At 53.2% G+C, this 24116-nt stretch overlaps 1 protein-coding gene across 9 annotated transcripts in view; it reads right to left on the bottom strand.

Annotated features, from left to right (window-relative positions):
• PLEC (plectin) overlaps window positions 1-23890 on the bottom strand; it is a 404008-nt gene extending 380118 nt beyond the window's left edge. For all 9 annotated transcript variants that reach the window (XM_085604582.1, XM_085604583.1, XM_085604587.1 and 6 more), the window contains exon 1: window positions 19203-23890. In XM_085604582.1, coding sequence (XP_085460708.1) covers window positions 19203-23298 — 4096 coding nt within the window. In that variant the 5' untranslated portion in view covers window positions 23299-23890. The remainder of the gene's footprint in view (window positions 1-19202) is intronic.
• Between the last annotated feature and the right edge of the window lie 226 nt (window positions 23891-24116).

Genomic DNA, 24116 nt, shown 5'->3' with positions numbered 1-24116 from the left:
GCAGGTCTTCGGCTTCTTGTGGATTTCAAAAAGAGAGGAGGAAACTCAGATGTGGCGTGGGAAGTGAATCCAAGCATTTGGAGCAAAGTAGGAGAAGGCTCGACCGCCTTATCTGGTTTTCCGTATGCAATTGTAGTCCCGGAAGCGAAAGGACCAACAACAGAATCCCAGTATCCAGGTTAAATCTAAACACAATTCTGTAGAAACATATCTGCAATATCTTTTCTGAAGCAGAAGGAGAATAACATATTTCTTAGGTGCCACAAGGTGAGCGGCACTAGGCAATATGTGGTCAATGATTACCAGGTGTATTCACTCTGTGCGTACTTTAAAGCGGCAATGTTCCTTGTTAGGTCATATATCGTCTGACAGCGGTCACCACCCTTGACAGAAAAACACTTAGTGTGAGCTGCACCCATGTCCCCGGGTCCTCCCTTGTTCCGGAGTAAAGAGAAAACAGGGTGTACCGGCTAGAGTTCAAAGGCTACACTTCAGAGGGACCTACCCAATCACTCTTTCCTATGACAGGCCTGCATGTAGGAAAGTAATAAAGCCGGGTCAAGTCTAATGCACTAGGGTGCCCCTGGCTGGGTGGCCCTTTTCATAACCTTTTGAAGGTGTTCACTAGGCTCTGCTTGCTGTTGAAGCTGCATCACATTGAATGCATTGGTTGCAACAGGAGAGCTGTGTGTGCAGAGGAAGCTTGCACTTATGGTAAATATGCTTACACAAGGGAATCCTCGTCGACTACTGCCTGCATTGTGGGGGCAGAGAGAAGCAAGTGACAAGAGAAAAGGGGGGTATAGAAAGACTTACACTCTGGCTATCAAAGTCTTGTTCGAGGGGTAACTTGACCTGTTGCCTGGACTATGAGTCAGGGAAGCTTGCTCTGCTGTGTTGTATTCCATATCACTCTGTTTTGATGCAAATGTGAACTTCAGCTGTTTGTTATGTACAGCTTCACTGTGCAAGGGAATCCTGCTCTATTGCATGTGGAATCTGTGTGTGAGAGAAACTTGCTCTACCACAGTCCCTTCTACAGCCGGTCTCTGAGATTGAAGCTTGCACTTTCACAGTCCCTTCTGCAGCTGGTCTGTGTCTGAGAGAAGCATGCACCATCACTTCCTCTGCTGCAGCTGGTCTATGTGTGAAAGAAGCCTGCACCATCAATGTCCCTGCTGCAGTTGGTCTGTCATTGCCGCTGCTGCAGCTGGTCTGTGTGTGAGAGAAGCTTGCACTGTTACTGCAACAAACACTGCTAAAAAGCTGACCCACAGTAGGACTTTTCACCTGCACCCACTGCCACTTGACCTGCCACAGCACACACACCAGCCCACACACCAGCCCCACCCCGAACACACCACCTGATCAAAAACACCAAATTGCATGCGCTCTTCACATCACAACGCTCACTATGCAAGCATTCCTTCGAATAATGGACCTCATTGCCACAATCGCACCCAACATCGTCTTCCTTACCAAGACCTGGCTCCACCCCACATCCGCACCAGACATTGCTGCAGCGATCGCCGAAGGATAATAAATCAGTTGCCAGAACCGCACCAACAAGCCGGAAGGAGGAACAGCCATCATGCACAAAGAGGCCATATAGTGCACCACCAACAGCACCACCCCCATGTAACATCTCAACTTCAAGCTCCACATGGACGACAAGACAACCATCAGAGGCAACCTGGCATACTGACCCCCAGGCCAGCACTCCAGCTTCTGCAACTCCATCACAGACTTCATTGCCCCCCTAGAGCTAGAATCCAAGGACTACATCTTCAGCAACGACTTCAAATTCCACATTATTTACCCCAATGACAACAACACCACCACTCACCTGCCTCGGATTGACCCAGATCATCCCAACCCCACACACAAAGCAGGACACACACTGGACGCCATTTTCACCTCCAACAACTGTGTCAACTGCAGCCACATCACAGAACCCGCATGGACCGATCACTCCAACATCCACTTCAGCATCTCCAGCCAGCCCCACTGCCACCCCCCAGATGACCATTGCCACCAACTGGAGGTGGAATAACACCTCCGAGACCAGCTGGATGGATGCCCTCAACACCTCCAACCCTGCAACCGCCACAAACCTGGAGCAGGGAGTGAAGTTCAACACCTGGATCACCAATTGAGCCAACAGCATCGTCCCCATCAAAAGCAACATCCAGAGAAAATCCTCCCAAAAGCCCAGCGGGTACATCAAGAACGCAGAACAGAGAAATGAGACAGCAAGCAGCTGGAGAGGAGATGGTGCGCCAGCGAGGACACCTCTAACAGTGCAGCTTTCAAGACCTCCGTCAACCTGCACCTTTGCCTGATGAGGGCAACGAAGAGGACAGCCCTAGCCCAATGCATCGAAACCAGCGCCAACACCACCAAGGAACTTTTCAACATTGTTAAGGAATTCCCCAACCCGGCTGCCAGCAAAAACATCATCACGCCCTCAGAGGAGATGTGCGACAAACTCAACAACTTCTTCCACAATAAGATCGCAACCATATACAGAAACTTTGAACCCCAACCCACACCTACAGACTTCCACATCTTCAACCTCACAAACCAAAGGATCGGCCAGGAACTCACCACCAAGCTCAACAAATCTATCACAATAGCAACATTTCCTGACACCTGGAAACACTCCAAAGTCAGACCACTACTCAACAAACCCTCTGCCAACCCGAGAAAACTCCAAAACTGCGGGCCAACCTCCCAGCTCCCATTCCCAGTGAAGGAACCGGAAAAGATAATCAACTCTTGACACACCTGGAGCAGAACCAGCTTCTCAACACCTCCCAATCCGGCTTCGGCAGCAATCACAGCACCAAAACTTCCCTGATCGCAGCCACTGACGACATCCAAGCCATCTTCAACGGAGGATAAACAGCAGCCCCGACCACTCAACACTGTTCCCACCACACGCTGAAAGACTCTACCACATCGGCAAACAAGGGGATGCACTCAGATGGATCACCAACTTCCTCAACAGGAGAACCCAGAGGATCCCCCTCCCACCTTTCACCTCTGAACCGAAGGAGATCATCTGCGGTCTCTGCCCGGGCTCATCCCTCAGCTCCATGCTCTTCAATGCATATATGATTCTGAGGGCCAACACAGTCAGATTCCAAGGTCTCAACATAATTTCCTATGCAGACAACACACAACTCATCCTCTAACTCACTGACGACCCCACCACCACCAGAACCAACTTTCACAGATGCATAACAAGCATCGCCAACTGAATGAAGAACAACTGCCTGTAGTCGAACACAGACAAGATGGAAGAGCTGATCTTCAGCAACAGCCGCAACACATGGAACGACTCCTGTTAGCATCAGACCTAGGAACCACACCCAATCCCTCCGACCATGCCAGAAACCTCAGAATTATCATTGACAACAAGCTCACCATGAAATCACAGATCAACACAGTCTCCTTCATCTGCTTCCTTACTCTGCGCATGCTACACAAGATATTCAGGTGGCTACCCCTACATATGAGACGCACTGTGACACAGGCCCTCACAACCAGCTGACTGGAATATGGCAACGCCCTCCATGTAGGAATCACCACATGCGTGCTACAGATACTTCAAACCATCCAGAACAACACAGCCAAACTCGACCTCGACCTTCCCCGATGAACCCACATCACACCTCACCTCAGACAACTCCACTGACTCCCCGTACAGAAGAGATACCAATTCAAGCTGCTGACCCACGCACACAAGGCTCTACACAATCAAGGACCTGCCTATATAACCACCACCTGAACATCCACCAACCATCGAGAAGACTACGCTTCACCTCCCTTTCACTTGTCCACACTCCCCGCATCTACCGAAGCAGAAGTGGAGGACGCTCCTTCTCCAGCCCAGCAAAGACCTGGAACAGCCTCCCCACACACCTCCAGACCATCACCTCACTTCCGGAATTCCGAATGGCCCTCTAGACTGGTCTGTTAGAATAAGCATCATGGACCTGCAAGCATCTGGATACCCCATCGGGTGATTAGCTGCGCTTTATAAATCCTGCTTGATTGATTTACTGCCCTTGCTGCAGCCAGTCTCCGTGTGAGAGAATCTTGCACTGTCACAGTCTCTGCTGCAGCTGGATTGTGTGTGAAAGAAGCCTGCACCATCAATATCCCTCCTGCAGTTGGTTTGGTAGTGCCCTTGCTGCAGCCAATCTATGTGTGAGAGAAGCTTGCACTGTCAATGCCCCTGCTGCAGCTGGCCTCTGTGTGAGAGAAGCTTTTACTGTCTGTCTCTGCTGAAGCTGGTCTGTTGTGAAAGATACTTACAATTCATATGTTATTGATGCGGCTGGTCTGTGTGTGAGATAATCCTGCACGGTCACTGCCCATGCTGCAGCTGGTCTGTGTGTGAGAGAACCCGCTAGTCACTGCCCCTGCTGCACTGGTCTCTAAGAGAGAAGCTCTGCCCATGCTGCAGGTGGTCCGTGAAGGAGAGAAGCGTGCACCGTCACTGCCCCTGCTGCAGCTGGTCGATATGTGAAAGAAGTCTGCACCGTCAATGTCCTTGCTGCAGTTGATCTGTCACTGCACCTGCTGCCGCCGATCTGTGTGTGAGAGAAGCTTGAACTGTCATGGCCCCTGCTGCTGCCAGTCTCTGTGTAAGAGAAGCTTACACCGTCATTGTTCCTGCTGCCATTGGTCTGTGTGTGAGAGAACCGTGTGCTGTCCCTGCTGCTGTCTGCCTGAGTGAGAGATGCTTGCACGGTCGCTGTCTCTACTGCAGGCGGTCTGTGCGTGAGAGAAACTTGCACTGCCAATGCCCGTGCTGCAGCTGGTCTATGTGTGAGAGACACTTGTACTGGAAGTGTCCCTTCTGTAGCAGCTCTGTGTGAGTGAAGCTTGCACTGTCACTGTCACTGCCCATGATGCAGCTGGTCTGCATGTGAAAGAGTCCCTTGTACTGTCACTGTCCCTGATGCACTTGGTCTGAGTGTGAGAGAGGCTTGCACCATCCCTGTCTCTGCTGCATGTGGTCTGTGTGTGAGAGAAGCTTGCACTGCCACTGCTTCAGCTGGCCTGTGTGTGAGAGACACTTGCACTGTCACTGTTCCTGCTGTAGCTGGTCTGTGTGTGAGAGAAACTTGTACTGTCACTCCAGTGTTTGATTTGTAAATAAATAAGTGCCAGGGCCCTCACCAGGAGGCCACTGATCTTTGCACCACTCATTGCACCTACCAGCGCTGCCAATGATAGCACCAACACAACTACTAACCATCATACAGTGATCTGTGATGCGGTCACTGTCCCTGCTGCAGCTTGCCTGTGTGTGAGAGAGACCCTTGCACTGCTACAGCCGCTCTGTGTGTGAGAAGAGCTTGCCCCGTTACTGCCCCTGCTGTAGTCAGTCTTGGTGTGAGACAGGCTTGCAATGTCACTGTCCCCCTTGCAGTGGTATGTGTGGGAGAGAAGCTTGCACTGTCACTGCCCATGCAGAAGCTAATCTGAGGGTGAGAGAGGCTTGTACTGTCACTGTCCCCCCTGCAGCTGGTTTGTGTATGAGAGTAACACTGTCTCTGCCCCTGTTGCAGCTGCAAATGTCCCTGCTGCAGCTGTTCTGTGTATGAGAGACTCTTGCACTGTCACTACCCATGCTGTAGCTGGTCTGTAAGTGAGGGGAGCTTGCACTGTCACTGTCCCTGTTGCAACTGGTCTCTGTGTGAGAGACGCCTGCACTGTCCAGCTGTAGGTGGTCTTTGTGTGAGAGAGGTATGCACTGGCACGGTCTCTGCTGCAGTTGGTCTGTGTAGGAGAGAAGCTTGCAATGCCACTGCTAATGTAGCAGTAATCTGGAGGTGAGAGGTTTGCACTGCCACGTCCCCTGCTGCAGCTGGTCTGTGTGTGAGAAATGCTTGCACTGTCACCGCCCCTGCTGTAGCTGATCTATGTGTGAGAATGGTGTCTACCAACACTGTCCTTCATTCAGCTTCTCCGTGTTGGAGAGAAGCCTTCACTGTCACTGCCCATGCAGCAGCTGGTCTGTATGATAAAAGCCTGCACTGTTATTCTCCCTTCTGCAGTTGGTCTGTCTGTGAGAGAAGCTTGCACAATCACTGCCCCTGCTGCAGCTGATGTATGAGAGACACGTGCACTGACAATCAATCAAGGCATTTATAGAGCACGCTACTCACCGTGAGGGTCTCAAGGCAATGGGGGGTATGTGGGGGAGCTGCTACTCTCGAACAGCCAGGTCTTGAGTAGCCTCCTGAAGGTCAGAAGGTCTGCCGTAGGAGGGTGGAGAGGGCGTTCCAAGACTTGGCGGCGAGGTAGGAGAACGATCTGCCGCCGGTGGTGGTTCTTCGGATGCGGGGGGATGGAGGCAAGGGGGAGGTCGGTGGAGCGGAGCTGGCGATTCGGGGTGTAGAAGGTGTAGAAGGTGAGCCGTCTGTTTAGGTATGTTGGTCCGGTGTTGTGGAGTGCCTTGTGTGCGTGGGTGAGGAGCTTGAAGGTGATCCTCTTGTTGACGGGAAGCCAGTGCAGGTTTTTCAGGTGGGGGTGATGTGGCTGTGTCGAGGGATGTCGAGGATCAGGCGTGCCGAGGCGTTCTGTATGCGTTGCAGTCGTATCAGCAGTTTGTCCGGGGCTCCCGCGTAGAGTGTGTTTCCATAGTCCAACCTGCTGCTGACGAGGGCTTGGGTGACCGTTCTACTTGTGTCTGTGGGGATTCACCTGTAGATCTTTCGGTGCATGCGGAGGGTGTTGAAGCAAGAGGATGAGATGGCGTTGACTTGCTTGATCATGGAGAGAGTTGAGTCGAGGATGAAACCCAGGTTGCGTGCGTGGTCGGTGGGTGTAGGGGCTGCACCCATGGCAGTAGGCCACCAGGAGTCGTCCCAGGCTGAGGGGGTGGAGCCGAGGATGAGGACCGCCGTCTTGTCTGAGTTCAGTTTCAGACGGCTGTTCTTCATCCATTCTGCGACAGCTGTCATTCCTTCGAGTAGGTTGGTCTTTGGTGAGGGAGAGGATCAGCTGTGTGTCGTCGGCGTAGGAAATGATGTTGAGGTCATGCAGTCTGGCGACGCGGGCGAGCGGAGCCATGTAGATGCTGAACAGGGTCGGGCTGAGGGATGATCCTTGGGGTACGCCGCAGATGATCTTGGAGGCCTTGGATCGGAAGGGGGAGGGGGAGAGTTGGACGCTCTGTGTTCTGTCGGAGAGAAAGGAGGAGGTCCAGTCCAGCGCTGTTCCAAGGATTCCTGCGACGTGTAGGCGAGTGTGTAGGGTGTGGTGGCAGACCGTGTCGAAAGCAGCTAAGAGGTCCAGGAGGATGAGGGCCGCGGTCTTGCTGTTGTCCAGCAGGGCCCTGATGTCATCGGTTGCGGCGATGAGGGCAGTTTCGGTGCTAAAGTTGCTGCGGAACCCGGACTGGGAGGGGTCCAGGATACTGTTCTCCTCGAGGTAGCGGGTCAACTGTTTGTTGTTGGCCTTTTCGATGACCTTCGCCGGGAACATGAGCAGGGAGATGGGCCGGAAATTCTTGAGGTCCCTCGGGTCTGCCTTGGGTTTCTTGAGCAAGGCGTTTATTTCGGCGTGCTTCCAGCTCACCGGGAAGGTCACGGTGTCGAAGGAGAGGTAGATGGCCTTGCGGAGGTGGGGTGCGAAGGTGGCGCTGGCTTTGTTGTAGATGTGGTGAGGGCAAGGGTCCAATGGGGAGTCAGAGTGGATGGTGCTCATGATTTTGATGGTGTTGTCGTCGTTGATGTTGGTTCAGGTGAGCAGGTGGTTGCTGTGGGTGGTGTCCAAGGTGTTGTTGGTTGCCCTGGTGGTCTGGTTGTTAAAGCTGTCGTGGATGTCAGTGATCTTGCGATGGAAGAAGGTGGCCAGGGAGTCGCACAGGTCTTGCGATGGTGGGATGTCGGTGTTGGAGCTGGGGTTGGAGAGTTCTTTCACAATGTTGAAGAGCTCTTTGCTGTTGTGTGTGTTGTTGTCGAGGCGGTCCTTGAAAGAGGTCCTTTTGGCAGCTTTGATGAAGTGATGTTGTTGTCGCATCGCGTTCCTGTGGGCTGTTTGGTTCTCTGGTGTCTGTTCGTGGCACCATTTCTTCTCCAGTTTCCGGCAGTGTTGCTTGGAGGTCTGCGGTGAACCAGCTGGCGTTCCTGTTGGTGCGTCTGCCGGAGGGGTTTTTGACCGGGGCGATGGTGTTGGCGCAGTCGTCGATCGAGCGTCTGAGGTTGCTGGCGGCGGCGGGGGCGTCGGCGGGTGGACTCCAGGCGAGGGTGGTGGTTAGCAGGTCTTCGGTGACTTTGCTCCAGCAGCGGTGGGGATCTGTTGGGTGCGATGGTGCGTAGTAGGTCTCCAGAAGGTTAAGTGGATGCAGCGATGGTCGGTCCAGTGGAGTTCAGTGGTGTGGCTGAAGGATACGTGGGGAGCTTGCGGAGAAGATGGGATCCAGTGTGTAGCCGGCGGTGTGGGTGGGTGATGTCACGAGCTGTCCGAGTCCGAGGTTGGCGAGGTTGTCGATCAGGGTTGTGGAGCTGGTGTCGTTGTTGTTCTTGAGGTGGAAGCTCAGGTCTCCTAGGAGGACGTAGTCCGTTGATGCGATGGCGTGCGTGCTGATGAAGTCGGCGATGGAGTCGCTGAACTGTGGTCAGGGTCCGGGGGGTCTGTGGATCAAGATTCCTCTGAGGGTGGTGTTGGGGGTCGGTGTAGATCTGGAAGTGCAGGTGTTCGGCGGTGTTGAGGGGGTCGTCGGAGTTGGTGGAGACCTTGAGGGTGGACTTGTGGACGATGGCGATACCTCCTTCAACTCCATTGGTGCGGTCTCTGCGGGTGATCTTGTAGCCCTCCGGATGGCTATGGCGATGTCGGTGCCGAGGTGTCAGGAAGGCGACGTCCGGGGAGGATGTGTCGAGCAGGTCCCAGAGTTCGATGGCGTGTTTGCATGCGGAGCGGGTGTTCAGGAGTATGCAGCAGAGGTGGTTGAGTTCGGTCTTGGATGGCGGATTGGCGCCTCTGGTGCTGGAGAAGCTGCAGTTCCGGCAGGAGAAGGGTCCTTGAGTTATGTTATGTTATGTTATATGGTTTTTATAGAGCGCCTATCACCACTGGTCTCTAAGCGCTAGACAGACGACCAACAACATAATCTCGCCTCCACAATCATCCACCAGCTCCAATTAGATCGAAGATGTTAGCTGTCCAAACAGAAATGTCTTCAATTTTTTCCTGAAGGAGAGAAGGTGAAAGTCTTCCTTCAGGCTGGGTGGGAGATCATTCCAAAGTTGAGGAATGAGTACCGAGAGAGCACAGCCTCCTTTAGTTTTTAAGTTGAATCTGGGTTGAGCCAGATTTGGAACAGACCCCGATCGTAAATGCCTACCGGGAACATACCTCCTCAGGCGCTGTTTGACATATTCCGGGGCATTACCAAAGAGTGCTTTGTGGGCCATGCAGAGGCCTTTGAATTGGACCCTAAGCTTCACGGGAAGCCAATGCAGTTTGTGAAGAAGAGTAGATGCATGCGAGCGTCTGGGAAGAGAGAAAACCAGTCTGGCCGCGTCGTTTTGCACAACCTGCAGTTTCCTCATCAGCTTCTGTGATAGGCCCAGGTACAAAGCATTACCATAATCTAGCCTCGAGATGACAGTCGCTGAGATGATGGTTTGCAGCGTGGAGGCCGAGAGAATGGCAGTAAGCTTACGTAGCTGCCGTATCACGGCGGTGCACGAACCCACCACAGCCGACACTTGAGGGGCCATAGTGAGGTCCGCATCGATCTTTAGGCCGAGACTCTTCACTACCGTCCCGGGGATAGGGGTTTTACCGAGTTCCGGGGGCCAGTACAGATCATCCCAGGGGTTGGCTTTGTTGGTCACCACCAACACCTCCGTTTTCTCTGCATTAACTTTGAGGAAGTTGTTAGTCATCCAGTTAACCGTGAATCTCAGAAGATTTCTAACTGATTCATGGGCCTCTGGTGTATCTCCCAGCTGAACCAGTAACTGCGTGTCGTCTGCGTAGTTGAAGACCTCACAGTTCCTGCGCGTGAGTTCATCCATCAGGGGTTGCAAATAGATATTAAACAATAGGGGGGAGAGTGCGGACCCTTGAGGCACCCCCCAGGTCACCTCCCTAATTCCAGATAACTGGTCCCCCATTTGAACCCTTTGAGTACGACCCGACAGGAAGGACTCCAACCACTTGTATGCCTGGCCGGCAATCCCCAGCTTCGCGATACGGCTCAGCAAGATGGAATGGCTGACCGTATCGAAAGCTGCCGATAGGTCTAGCAGTATCAGAGCGCTGGGTTGTTTATTGTCTGCTCTTATTCTTAACTCGTCGGTGACCGTAGCCATAACCAGTTCCGTGCTGTGTTGTGGTCGGAAACCTGCCTGCCTGGCATGCAGGAGATGGTGTTCCTCAAGATAGTTGGCTACTGCGTTCAGGACATGTTTTTCCAGGATCTTACTTAGGAAAGGCAGTTGAGAGATAGACCTGTAGTTTTTTAGTGCTTTAGGGTCGGTACCCGCTTTCTTCAGAAGTGGGGAGACTCTGGCTTCCTTCAGAGAGGCAGGGAGGTAACCCGCTTCCAATGAGGCATTTAATAGATGCAGCAGCTGGGGTTGAATGCCTGGCAAAGCTAGTTTGAAAATTTTCGGAGGGCAGGGATCACTGGAGGAACCTGATTTAATATGGCTAACCAGTTCTGTCAAATGCTCTCCATCGATGGCGGGGAAATTAAGCAGAGCCCCCGCAGACGGCAAGCTATCTATACCGAGTTGTGTTGGTAAGCTATCAGAGAGCGTAGAGATATCCATCAGGATATCCTGCACCTTCTGGAGGAAAAATCCTTGAAAGGTGTCACAGTCGGGCTGGGCCAGGACGCTGCTTTTATCATTCAGCTGCGTGAGTTCCCTTAGAATAATAAAGGTTTCCCTTTGTTTATTCGTTGCTTCCCTGATCCGGCCCTCATAGAAGGCGGATTTCCTAGCCAAGATGGCCCGTTTATAACTGGCCAGAAGGGTTTTGTATGCTAATGACTCTGTAAGCCCATAATCTCGTCTCCAGTTTCGCTCCACCTTCCTGAGAGCTTGCTTCTTTTCCCTGAGGGAGGCATCAAACCAAGGGGCTCCTTTCCCCTTTTCCCGAGTGAGCTCCGAACGTTCTGGAGCTAGTTTGTCTAAGGCAGAGCGAATCCAGGCCATAGTGGTCGTGGTCTCTACGTCCAGATTCCCATGCATGCTCTTTGGGGGGGGGAAGGAGAGAAGAGTTGTGACCAAAGAGTCGGCCTCGATCTTCTTCCATGGGCGGACCTTCCTCCTAATTAGTGGAGGGGCCGCTGTTAAAGGCTCCCCTGGGACCCATCACTTAATCAGATAGTGATCTGACCAGACGCAGGGGCTAACTTCCAGGATATCCATTCGAGGCAGGGAGGACCAGACAAGATCTAGGGTATGTCCCTTCTCATGGGTGGGCCCTACAACAAGCTGGTTTAGGCAGAGAGTGGCAAGATTGGAACCAAACTCGGCCGCAGTGGGCCCCCTGGGGATCTCATCCCAGTGATAGTTAAAGTCCCCAACCACTACCAGGGACTTATATCTGGATGCCAGATCAGTCAACAGTTCAAAGAAGGAGTCGTTAAATTCTGGCAAGCTCTGCGGAGGACGATAAACTAAAAGAAGCAGTATACATGAGGATTTCAATGATATTTTGATCCCTAGGACTTCTGCTCCCGCACAGCTTACTGCGATGATTTGTGTTACCTTGAGATTCCTTTTGAACATGATAGCGACCCCACCCCCTCTACTATCCTTAGGGCGGTTATACCATCGCGCGTCGAAGTTGGGCGGTAAAGCAGCTATAATGTCAGGTGTTGAGGCAGTCCCTAACCAGGTTTCTGAGAGTGCAAGGATGTCAATCTCACCCTCATCCAGCAGTGTAAACACCTCTAAATGGTGTTTCTGTAGGGATCGTGTATTAAGCGAGGCAATTATCAGGCCCTGTGTCCTTGTAATGTTTGGTGTGATGTTTGGCGTAATCCCTACCTGTAATAGGTCTTCTGACCGGAGGCTGGCCAGCGTTATCTCATCTAGCGCAGTTCTCCCTTGGTGAAGAGATCTAAGGATAGCAGGGGTGTAGACCCTCGGCCGACCAGGGGGGGAGGCCCTACGGCCCATCCTGGCCCGGACGGGCACAGACGGGCTTTCCTCTGGCGCTCCTCCGGCGCGACGCTGCGCGCGTACGCTGCGCGCGACCATAATGGCCTCTAAATAGCGTGTGGTAGGTGGTGCTCGCTCGAGCTAGAGCGCAGCCCCGTGAAGCGTCTTGGTGGCGTCTGAGCCCTACTCCCAAGATGGCGCTCGTGCAGGGATACAAACACCCAAGAGGTGAATGGTGCTCTCAAAGTTTTAAGGTGCAGGCAATGCGGTCAAAGGGGGACAAACAGAACAATTTAATGCGCTTGGGGGCAGCTTGGAAGCAGGTGTGGTCTCGTCCGGTGTTGGGTGCATGGAGGGTGCTGGCACCATAGCAGAGTTAGGCGTCGCGGCGCTTGGGTGGGGTCAGGGGGTCTGGCGCTGGGCGCGGTCCAGGCACGGACTGGCGCAGATGGGCTTGCCTTAGGCGCGCCTTCGGTGGGAGGGAGGAACAGCTGGGAGGGGGGTGCTGACGAATGGGCGATCAGGGGTGGGGCCACAGGGGACGCAGCGTCAGGGAAGCAGGAGGGGGCACGGCAAACAGAAGGCAAAAGGTACAGAGGAAGGGGAGAAAAACTGTCACAGAAGAGAGCAAAACAGGCAAATAAGTACAAATAATGCCAAAAACACTTTACCAAACACAAAATGCAAAATACAAAAGAGAGTGCAGTACAAGCCTACGGCCTACCGGAGGAGGGCCTCGAGCTTGCGTTCTCAGCAGCGGCAGCGAGCTGGAGCAGGGGCACAACAGGTGGTGCTGTTGCGGCGTGGGGAGAGACCTGCCTAATCAGGGTCAAGGGCCCCTTGTACAGCTATTCTGTGTATGATAGACACGTGCACAGACATTGTGCATGCTGCAGTCGGTCTGTGTGTGTGAGACGCTTGCACTGACACTGTCCCTTGTGCAGCTAGTCTGTGTATGAGATGCTTGCACTGTCCCTGCCCCCAATGCAGCTGGTGTATGAGAGACACTTCATTGACACGGTCCATGCTGCAGCTGGTCTGTGTGTGAGAGATGCTTGCACTGACACTGCCCCTGCTGCCTCTGATCTGTGTGTGGGAGACACTTGTACTGGCACTGCCCAGGCTGCAGCTGGTCTGTGCGTGAGAGATGCTTGCACTGTCACTGCCCTCCACTGCAGTTGGTGTATGAGAGAGGCTTGCACTGTCACTGCCCTCCACTGCAGCTGGTGTGTGAGAGATGCTTGCATGGACACTGTCCTCGCTGCAGCTCGTCAGTGTGTGTGAGAAGCTTGCACTGCCCCTTCTTCAGCTGGTCTGTGTGTGAGAGATACTTGCATCGAGACTGCCCCTGTTAAGTTGGTGTGTGAGAGAAGCTTACACCATCACTGCCCCTGCTGCAGCTGGTGTGCGAGAGACTCTTGCACTGCCACTGTCAATGATGCAGTTGGTCTGTGTGTGAGAAACCCTTGCACTGACACTGCCCATGCTGCAGTTGGTCTGTGTGTGAGACACTTGCACTGACACTGCCCCCTCTCCAGCTTGTCAGTGTGTTAGAGAAGCTTGCACTGAAACTCCCCTGGTCAGCTTGTATGTGAGAGAAGCTTGGACCATCACTGCTCCTGCTGTAGCTGGTGTTGGAGAAACACTTGCACTGACACTGTCCATGCTGCAGCTGGTGTGTGCGAGAGACACTTGCACTGGCAATATCCATGCTGCAGCTGGTCTGAGTGTGTGAGAGATGATTGCACAGACACTGTCCATGCTGTAGCTGGTATGTGTGTGAAAGCAGCTTGCATGGACTCTGCCCCCGCTGAAGCTTGTGTATGAGAGATGCTTGCACTGCCCCTGCCGTAGCTGGTCTGTGTGCAGGGCCGATTTGGGGTCTCTAGGGGGTCGTTTTTGTTACCGGGGTCCAGCAATTTTGGTCCCCTGTGACAAAATAGGCCAAAACCGGCACTAGCAAACAGCTCGGCTGCACCCCCCTGCCCCACAGGGGGGCCGGCCGAGCAGTTTGACAGGGCTCTTTTCAGTTCCCAGTCCGGACTTGCCTGTGTGAGAGATGCTTGCACAGACAATTTCCATGCTGCAGCTGGTCTGTGTGTGAGAGAGACTTGCACTGACACTGCCAGTGTGCAGCTGGTCTGTGTGTGAGAGAATCTTGCACTGACACTGCCCCCACTTCTGCTGCTCTGTGTGTGAGAGACACAGATGGTTGCACTGACACTGCCCTGCTGTAGCTGGTGTGCGCGATAGACGCTTGCACTGATACTGACCCCGCTGCAGCTGTTCTGTGTGTGAGAGAAGCTTGCACTGACACTGTCCATGCTGCAGCTGGTCTGTGTGTCAGAGATGCTTGTACTGACCCTGTCCATGCTGCAGCTGGTCTGTGAGTGAAAGAAGCTTGCACCGGCACTGTCCATGCTGCAGCTGGTCTGCGTATGATAGAAGCTTGTACTGACAATGTCCATGGTGCAGCTGGTCTGTGTGTGAGATACTCTTGCACTGACCGTGACCCTGTTGCAGCTGCTCTGTGTGTGAGAGAAGCTTGCACTGACACTGTCCACGCTGGAGCTGGTCTATGTGTGACACACGCTTGCACGGACACAGCACCTGCTCAGCTGGTGTGTGAGAGGCACTTGCACTGACCCTGCCCATGCTGCAGCTGGTCTGTGTGTGACAGATGCTTGCACGGACACAGCTCCTGCTCAGCTGGTGTGTGAGAGGCACTTGCACTGACCCTGCCCATGCTGCAGCTGGTCTGTGTGTGACAGATGCTTGCACTGACACTGTCCCGCTGCAGCTGAGGTGTGTGTGAGAGATGCTTGCACTGGGGAACAGGACGGCACCTGCTGCGTGCCACCACTGACATGCAGTGGGGCACAGCGACCCATCTGCTACAAGTCCACTTTTAAATGCTTTGGGGGACAGGGTGGCACACTCCTGCAATCTACTGGGGCACAGGGTACCACCTGCTGCAACTTCCCACTAAAGATTAAAGCGGCAGGAGGACAGGGGTGACTCTTAAAACAAGAAAGGTGGTACAGCCTGCCACCCTTTACCCTCACATGCAGATCCACTCTTTCGAAATCCTTCCCGACTTCGTTGATCCCATGACCTTTTTATTTACTAGAAGCAAGGTCTATGGAGGAGGGTCCCACCTGATTCGGATGTAAAATTGCACTGTTTTTAGAACTTTAACTGCCAGTGGAAATACCAAACACATCAACATGAAAAATGTGGACCCCGCGTCTCTGGCCCTTCAAAGAATCGTGAAAAGCATAAGAAAGCCATGAAGGCACGAAAGACCCCCCCACCCCCCCCCCCCCCACACACACACACACACACTCACTACTGCAGGGTATACCGCTCCATATGGAGAAAAAAACACAAGACAGCAAAAACAAACTTTGGGAAAACAAACACCAAAATATGTCTGCCACAAAAGAATGTCCTCACAAATGTGGACCTTTATTTAATTTTTAAATTCAGCCATATTGACTTCTGACATTTTTGTGGACAAGGATAATTTAATGTTCTCATCCCAATCCTAGTATAGCTGGGTACAATTGCTTGGCAATGCCAATAAGCTGCTTTTTTCAGAGTGCATTCGTTTGCTAAATAAGTTTTGAAGTCCATTTGTCATGTACTCCCTTATACAAAGGCCTTCCTCTGCCCTACCGCCTGAGGACGGTCATGGCCCACTCTGACCCAAAGTTAAAGCTTTTCAGCTCAATGCCAGCGCTGGAGCTGTCCGCAGTACTGAAATTCCATAGGATAAGTGCCCAATATATACCAGAACCCTATGATCGTTTAAGTGGACATCTCTTCAGAGGAAGGCCCGAGAACTTCAAGCTGTGCCTGTTCTCTCTCATTCTGTCTGTTCTCACAATCTAATGTGTTCATTAAATAGCTCGTCCTTTGGTCTCGTGTGTTAATGTACTTATTAAGCACACGTACCTCAAAAAGGCTTCTTGGCGCCATGAAAAGCAGTTGCCCTTGGAGGTTGATGCTTAATATATGGTGTGAAAATCAACTGCGTTATTTTATAGCTGGATAAGCCTTTACACCGCCTTCTATGAGCTAGAACTCTAAAGCTGGACTAAGCTACTCTGAGAGCCAGGGTGAGGGCTTTAGAGACCCAACCTTCCATCTCAGACCTAGGTGCAAACATTACATACGACCTGACCCTCATCAGACCGTATAACTGATGGGTGCACTCCAAAGCAATCTGGTGCACTTCCGAGCTAGATAACAACTGGACACCTGGACACATAGCGCTTCGGGCGAATTATGTTGCCACATAATGGAAGGGCGCCAATTTAAACAGGGTGAGTCCTCATATGCTGGAGTTTTTAATTCCGAGTACAGTTCTTGTCCCCAGAGGCAGTCACTGGAGAGCAGCAGGCGCCAATGCTTAATTTGAACCGGTGGGGACAGGCACGGACCTTGCCCAAGCCACTCTTCTAAATGAGCTGACTCACTCATGACAAGGCCATCTGGCCAACTGCTACCATAGATACAAGAAGGGTCAAACCATATGAACACAGGGAAGATCCATGCCATGTGGGTGCCATGACAGTACCAGGAGGTGCCGTGCCTGGTGCCATGTGGGCATCAGGCAGCACAGAGGCCACCCTGGCAGCACAGAGGCCTCCGCACGGCCGCGTCAGCTCCTCCTTTCAAAGCGGGGGTGCATTGGTCACAGGGGGTGGATTTTAGCAAACATGATGCTAAAGGCCTAATCGGTCTTCTTTGGTTTGAAGCTTTAGATTTTGGGGGTGCAGATTATTGAACAGCATAATTTCCACAGGTGCGTTCTGTGGATTTCTGACTCTCAAGGGGGGCACTTGCATGTGACGGTCTGGGACTGCTGCCTAAGGCCGTGCCCCACATGGTGACTGGGGTGGGCTCCTGGCACTGTAACAGAGTTTTCAAACACATTAGTTACCCGCCCCTCAGTATTCGGGACAGATGCCTCTGCTGTGAGGACTGCTGTGCAAGGCTCCAGATGCCAGCGTCAGTGCCACGGATCGGACCTGGAGCTCTGCTCATACGTGGACGTGTCAGGGTTAAATCCACACCTCTCTGTTTGTTTTAATCATTCACGTGCATATCACATGCCGGGCGGGTAATAAACAGGACAGTGACATCGTACTGCTGCATAAAGTGTTTGAGGGGCTGGACTCGTGTCCTGGCCCACAACCTTAACAGAGAAGGAAGGCAGACAGAGGCGGCACGTGCACACAGGCAGCGTGACGTCATTAGCGGGTGCCCCACGCCACACTCGGCTCCAACTGCCCACCGCCTCGTGGCACTGGATGAGAAGCACTACATCTCCTGACCCCAGCCTCTAGCGAGGAGCTAGAGGCTGGTGTAAGGAGATGTAGTGCGTGGCTGGGGTTTGCTGGACTCCGCGCCGATCATTCACTTGTTCATTCATCTAAATGAGTACCGTTGGGTAACAACGAACATCTGTTACTCAGCACCAAGATGCTCCTGGGTGAACGTGCGCTTTACAAATACACATGTTACGCTATTCATTCGTTTTATTCACTCAAATAATTCATTCGAGCATCTGTTCTCGTCTCTGGTACACATTTACGGCTGATGGTGCACTGTTTACAGGCGCTTTGGAGGTGAAAATCCAATGGGCGTAGCTTGGTCAGTAAGATTGGGGCGAGGGGCAGTGGAAAGGGAGAGGAATGCGGATTGGAGGGGGCACTAAAAGAGAAACACAATATTTGGTAAATTAAACATGTTTGAAACTTTCAAAACAGAGTGAGGGAGTGTGTGTGCGTATTAAAACTCAACGTGAAATCCGACAGACATCGATCGCTATACCCGACTGAAAGCACCTGTACCACACTGCTTAATAGAAAATACAATTAGGGGGGTATATCATCCTCCCTTGTCCACCGGAATTTACGCCCCAGGGAAATCAATACTAACAAGGCGCTTAGAAGTGGAGAAAGCGACGATGCCCCGGAGCAAGTAGTGTTGGGGTAAATAAATAGTAGAAACGTGGCGCCAAACTGAGGAAAAGAGAGTCATGGAGGGAAGAAAGTTAAAGTGGGAGGGCGAGTGTGTGATTTATCGAAACAGAGCAGGCGAGAAATGGGGACGGGCGGGGCATGGACGGGAAAGACACAATGGGAGGGTGTCACCAGAGAAGGTGGGAGGAGACAGAGAGGAGCGAACTGAGGGGCGCTTCATGAGGCCTGTCCAGGTGGTTTGCGTCAGGCATTGAAGACAGCCCTGAGAGGGAGGTGCAGGCGCCCCCCCTCCCACTCCGCACTCGCCCCTCCTCCTCACCCTCCGTCCTCGTGTCCCACTCTCCATATATGCCGAGAACAGGGTCTCATTCTAACTGAAGTCTCACACATCGATATACACTAACATGTTTCTCCCTCCCAAGCGGCGGGCCCACCCTCACTCTCCACACGTCCCACTCCAAGAGGCCCTTCACCCCAGCATGCCATCAGGAGACCCTGTGCCTCTCGCCGTCTCCCTCCCTGGACGGGCTCACTCCTGTCTCTGACAGGTGTCTCTCGCTGGTCATCTCCCTTTCCTACTAGGTCTCACTTCCGGTGGCTCTCTTGCCCCCGTTTTTTTCTCCCCTCGGTCTCGCCTCATTCATGTCTCGCTCTTTCCTCCCTCTCCAGTGTGCAGTGCAGCCTTTCAGCAGTGCTATACCGCCCCTCCCCCCGCTCCAGTAACTCAATCCAGACCGAGTCAAATTTCCCCAGAGCGCCGCCTTTACAATATATCTCCCCCTTGGTCTCTCTGGCTTTGCCTCACTCCTTCTTTCCCGCTCTCCCAGCAAGTTTACGTAGTTAGCAACGCAGAAGATGAAAGGATGCCCCTTCACAGCTCCCACCCATCTGCCCGTTTCAAATCCTCCGCCCACCTGCACCTTCACAGCCTCCGCCCACCTGTGACCTGCACCTTCACAGCCTCCGCCCACCTGTGACCTGCCCTTTCACAGCCTCACCTGTCCCATCTGAGGTGAGGTCACAGCGATTCCAAGTAAAATGCATGGGTTAGAAGACTTACCTTCCTCAGGGGTGGTGCCAGGGGGCTCCTGCGATGCCCCCTCCTTGGGTACAGACTCTGCCCGGTCCTTCTCAGGCACCTCTTCCTTGAAGTTCTCCTGGGGCTCTTGGCTCTCGCCTCCCTCTGATTGGCCACTGGCCGAGCCCACCGTGACTACCGTCTTACTGCGGAACTCAATCTCCACTTCCCGGAAGGTGTCCACAGGCTTGTGTCCTGGCCCCGAGGCCTCCCCTGCCGTGGGAGCACCAGTGGTAGAGTTCACCATGGTGGAAGCCTCGAGGGTCAGGTCATTGTTCACTTCCTGGAAGTTACTCTGGAGCGCCTGTCCTAGAACCTGGGCCTCTCCCACCTTTTGAGTAGTGATGGCCAGCTCCTCTCTGGTTATCGTCTTAGTCCGGAGCTCAGCCTCCACCTCCTGGAAGTTCTCCCGGGACGCGTGCTTGGACCCAGAGGTCTTCTCCATCTCCGGAGAAGCTCTGGCCGGGCACACTCGTAGAACAGACTTCATGGGGACCTCCTCGGCCTCTTCTTCTTGAAAGATCTCCTGAAGCTCTTGAAGCTCACAAGCCACCTTGGTTACTCGAGCATAGATCGTGTGGTCTACAGTGGCTGCGCTCTCCGTGGGATCCTCATTCATCACTTCCTGGGAGCTCCTCTGCAGCTCTTGTCCTGATCTGGAGATCTCCTCTAGCTTAGGGGCTTCACTGGATTGATCAACTGGTGGCTCTACTGGCTCCAATTGGATCTCCTTCGGCTTTTCTGGCTCATGGATCTCTTCTGCCTTTGCTACTTCACTAATTGCGTCTCTAGCTTCTGAATCCACTTGGATCTCGTTGGGCCCTTCTAGCTCCTTAGTTTCTGGGGTGCCGCTGGCAGAGACCAGTGAAGGCGCTTCCTGAGTTTGAATTTCTTCTTTTGTCTCTTCCTGGAGGTTCATCTGGGGCTCTTTTGTAGATTCCCCGATCACCTCTTTCTTCGATTCATCACTGGTCGGATGTACTATAGACTCCATTCCAGAGGGGGTGTCCTTCTGACTTTCCTGGACCTTCTCCCGAGGGACTGGTCCATGAATCTCCTGTGCTTTTGTGGCATCACTGATTGGGCAAACCACTGGGGCATTCTCTTCTTTGGCCTGCTGGTGTTCCTCGCGCGGGAGGTTCCTGTGAAGCTGTTGTTTGATTTCAGGAGCCTGCACCGAGGTTTCACTGCTTGAGTCCACCATCACTTCAGCTTCTGGATGAACCTCTTGACCAGCGTCTATCTGGCAGTTCGCCTGTGGCTCTTGTTCTGATCCAAACGTCTCTTCCATCGTTGGAGCATCTCTTGTTAGGTCCACCGTTTGTAGAGTGTCAACACCGACATCTTTCAACAGTGTCCTCTCCAGCTCTACCTTGGTTTCCAGGCTTTTAGTAGCTTGTTGAACAGTACTACTCGGAGATGAGGACACTGCCACCATGTGCACCGACTTCACGTGGAATGTGTTCTTATTTGTCTTGGTGGGCTCCTGTCCTAACCTTAGTTCCGCATCTGTATCCAAGAGATCAGACTCTTCCTCCTTGGGCGCTACCGGTGTGGATATGTGGTCCATGAGGACATCTCTAGCCTTCTCTTGCCGATGGTCGAGGCGATGCTCGCTTACATTATGCTCTTCAGACATCTGCCTGCATTCTTGGCCCTCCACAGTCTTTGAGATCCTGCTGGTGGTTTCAACTGATATGATCTCTGTGTGGAACCATTTGGTCTCCTCCGGATGGTGAATGCCTGGTTTTGTGTCCTGAATCTGAGAAGACTTTGAAACACTGCTCGTAAGACCGTCTGGTGCGTTTGCATAACAACTGGTCTCACTGCTGACATTTTCTAACCCTTGTTTTGGAGACTTGTCCTTTGGCGCTGGATCAGCTCTTTGAATTTCGGTGGATTCTGGGACACAGCTGGTGGACACCCCGCCCGCTCCACCAATTTCAGTCTCTGCCTTTCTCTCCAGTGTTTTTTTCGATTTTCGATTCTCTTTGGATTTTTGGGTCGCACTAGCCTTGTCCCTTGATGCAGACACCATTGGCTCTGTCACCATGGTGACCTCTTCAGTTTCCTGGGTCTGCTTCTTCTCCTTTGATGGTATACTTTCATCAGCATTTAGGACATCACTGACAGGGCTCTTGAGGACTGGTTCCTCGGATACCTTCTCTGTGCAGATCTCTCCCAGCTCCTTTTTCCGACGCTTTTCCTTCTGCTTTGAACCTTTGCTCTCGCCTGCTTTCGGAACATCACTGGAAGAATCCTTGGGTCCTTCAGCCATAGGTACCAATTCCTCACGCGACTCTTCCAGTTCAGCTCTCTTGTTTTTCTTCTTCAGCTGTAGTTTCGACTCATGGGCCTCTTCAATGATTGCAGCTTTTTCCAGGTGGAGATCACCTAGTTCCTGGTTCTGAACACTCTTCAGCATTTCTTCACTCTTATCCCCCTTTGAGACGTCGCTGGCTGGGCCTTTGAGCTCTCCAGCCGTAAGCGTTGTCTCCACATCAGCCTCTTTTTCCAAATTCTTACGGTTCTTCTTTGACAGTTTTTTTGATCCCTGGATCTCCTCGGTCTCTGGTACAAGACTTGTTGGCTCCATGGACAGGCCAATTTTAGCTTCAGCCTCCCTCTGAACCTCCTTGGTGTCTTCAGGAGTCACCATCCGTTTTTGATCACCAGTCGTTGGACCATCACTGGTTGGGACCTTCGATACAATTGCCTCTTCTTTGCCCGCTTTCTTACGGTTCTTCTTCGACTGTTTGGATTCTTGGATCTCTTCGGCCTTTGTTGCATTGTTGGTCAAGGTACTAGACACAACCTCAGTTGTCGTGGTCACTTTGGTCTCTTTAACTACCTGTTTCTGGTCTTTTACCAGTTCTTTGCTCCCATCTCCTTTTGGGACATCGTTGACTGTGCCTTTGTAGAACTCAATCTCTACTCTCTTCTCTTCTTTTTCTACTTGTGTTTGGTTCTTCCTTTGCGGTTGCCTTGATCCCTGGTTCTCCTCAGTCTTTGGCACATTGCTAGTCACACCTTTAGACCCTTCTAAGGGGACCTCTTCTACTTCCTGTTTTTGATGACTCTTCTGCAAAGGTTTGCTGTCTCTGGCCTTCGGCTCCTGGTTGGAGGATCCCTTGGACACTTCCACAGAGACCTTTTCAATCGCCTGGTTCTTAGGCCCTTTAAGGCCGTGTCTCTCATTAGCCTTTTGAACATCGCTCATTGGGCCTTTGAACTTAGCCACTGTGGAGGTTGTCTCCTCTTTACGCCGATACTCCTGGCGCTCTGTTTTGGGCCCGCTGCTCTCCACCGACATTGCGATATTGGAGATGGCTTCTTTGGACACCGTTGCCATGGATACTCTCTTCACATGGAATGTTTCCTCCTCTTTTGTATGGTACTCTTGGCGTTCTTGCCTTGTTCCGCGACTCTCCATTGGCCTAGACAGGCTAGTTGGGTCTTTGGACATTGTCGACATGGATGCAACTCTCTCTTGAACCATTTCCTCCTCTTTTTGATGATACTCCTGAAACTGATGTCTAGAACCACGGCCCCGGGCCGCGGTCTGGAGATAGGCACCAGGGCCCTTGGACAACCCCATCATGGTGGCCGTGGTCAAGCTTAGGTCCTCAACCTCCTCCTTCCGACGGTAATCCTGGCGTTCTTGTCTGGCTCCCCAACTCTCGCTGGACTTCGGGGCATAGCTGGTTGGGCCCTGGATCCGCTGCACATGGGGTGGCCCAGCTGCCCGGCCTGGCACCGCCACAGCCACTTGCCGGCGCACTCTCTGCAGGGATGCTGGCACGATCTCAGGTGGCAGGTTCAAGTACTGGCGTAAGTAGACGATGCCCTCGTTGTTGAGGTACCAGTAGAAGTGGCGCCAGACGAAGGTCTCCCGCACGTAGCCCCGCGACTTGAGAGAGCCCATGGCCCGTGCCACCTGGAGGTTGGTAACCCCTGGCACCTGGGCATGGAAGCTCTGCGGCCGCTTGTCCTTCTTGGCCATCATCACCCCGTCACGGAAGAGCACCTCGTAGATTGCCCTCAGCTGGTCCAGTGGCATGAGCATGCCCGCCACCATCTTTCAGGCCTTCTTGGGCACCCGGTGCCCGCGAGAACCCGGAAAGAAACTGCAAGGAGCAGGAAAGAGCAGGCGGATCCGGCTGCTCGAGGGCGCAAACGTGTGCCAACGTCCTGACGTTGTGAGCTCCAGGAATAATTATGAAGTATGAGTGTGCGCGCGGCTGCGGCAGGGGCCGGCCCGGAACACGCGTGGTGCCAGCAGAGGGGCTGGGGGACAGTGCCGGGTCCCGGGAACAGCTGTCAGCGGGGCGGAGTCAGGCTTTCCAGGCTGCGGGCGCAGGGTGGCCGGTTCCGGTGCCAAGGAGCCGCCGGTGAAGTGCCGGGAAGGACGGGCAGCCGCACATGGAGCGGATATACCCAGCCCAAGACAGAATGAGAGGCGCAGTCACATCTGCACACACGCCCCAGAAGGAGACGGGGAGGGAAGGGGGCAGGGCCGGCCGAGAGGAGGGCAGGGCCGGCCGCGAGGAGGGAGGGCAGGGCCGGCTCACTCCTAACCTCAGGCACTGATTCAGCCTCTCTGCTGCCGGCGCCGGGCCCATTCATTCCGGGCCAGCCCAGAGAGCATGGGGGCGAACCTGCTGCTGTCAATCCCAGCTGGGGGGGTGGGCTGAAGGAGAATGGACTGGGCCGTTGAAGTGTGGAAGATGCGTTGTGACAGTACCTCTGTGGGCTCCAGTTCCAGTGCTGTCGACAGGACTCAGGGTGTGATCTTGGGCGAGTCGCCCAATGCCGGTGGGATTACATTTTGCGCGAGTGCATTAAAATCTAAGCAACTGTTTTCAGGCACATTTCACACCGGATCCTGTGCTTACG

The sequence above is a fragment of the Triturus cristatus genome, chromosome 5_1 (assembly GCF_964204655.1).
Source record: "Triturus cristatus chromosome 5_1, aTriCri1.1, whole genome shotgun sequence".
Lineage (NCBI taxonomy): Eukaryota > Metazoa > Chordata > Amphibia > Caudata > Salamandridae > Triturus > Triturus cristatus.
This window is presented reverse-complemented; position numbering and strand designations above follow the sequence as displayed.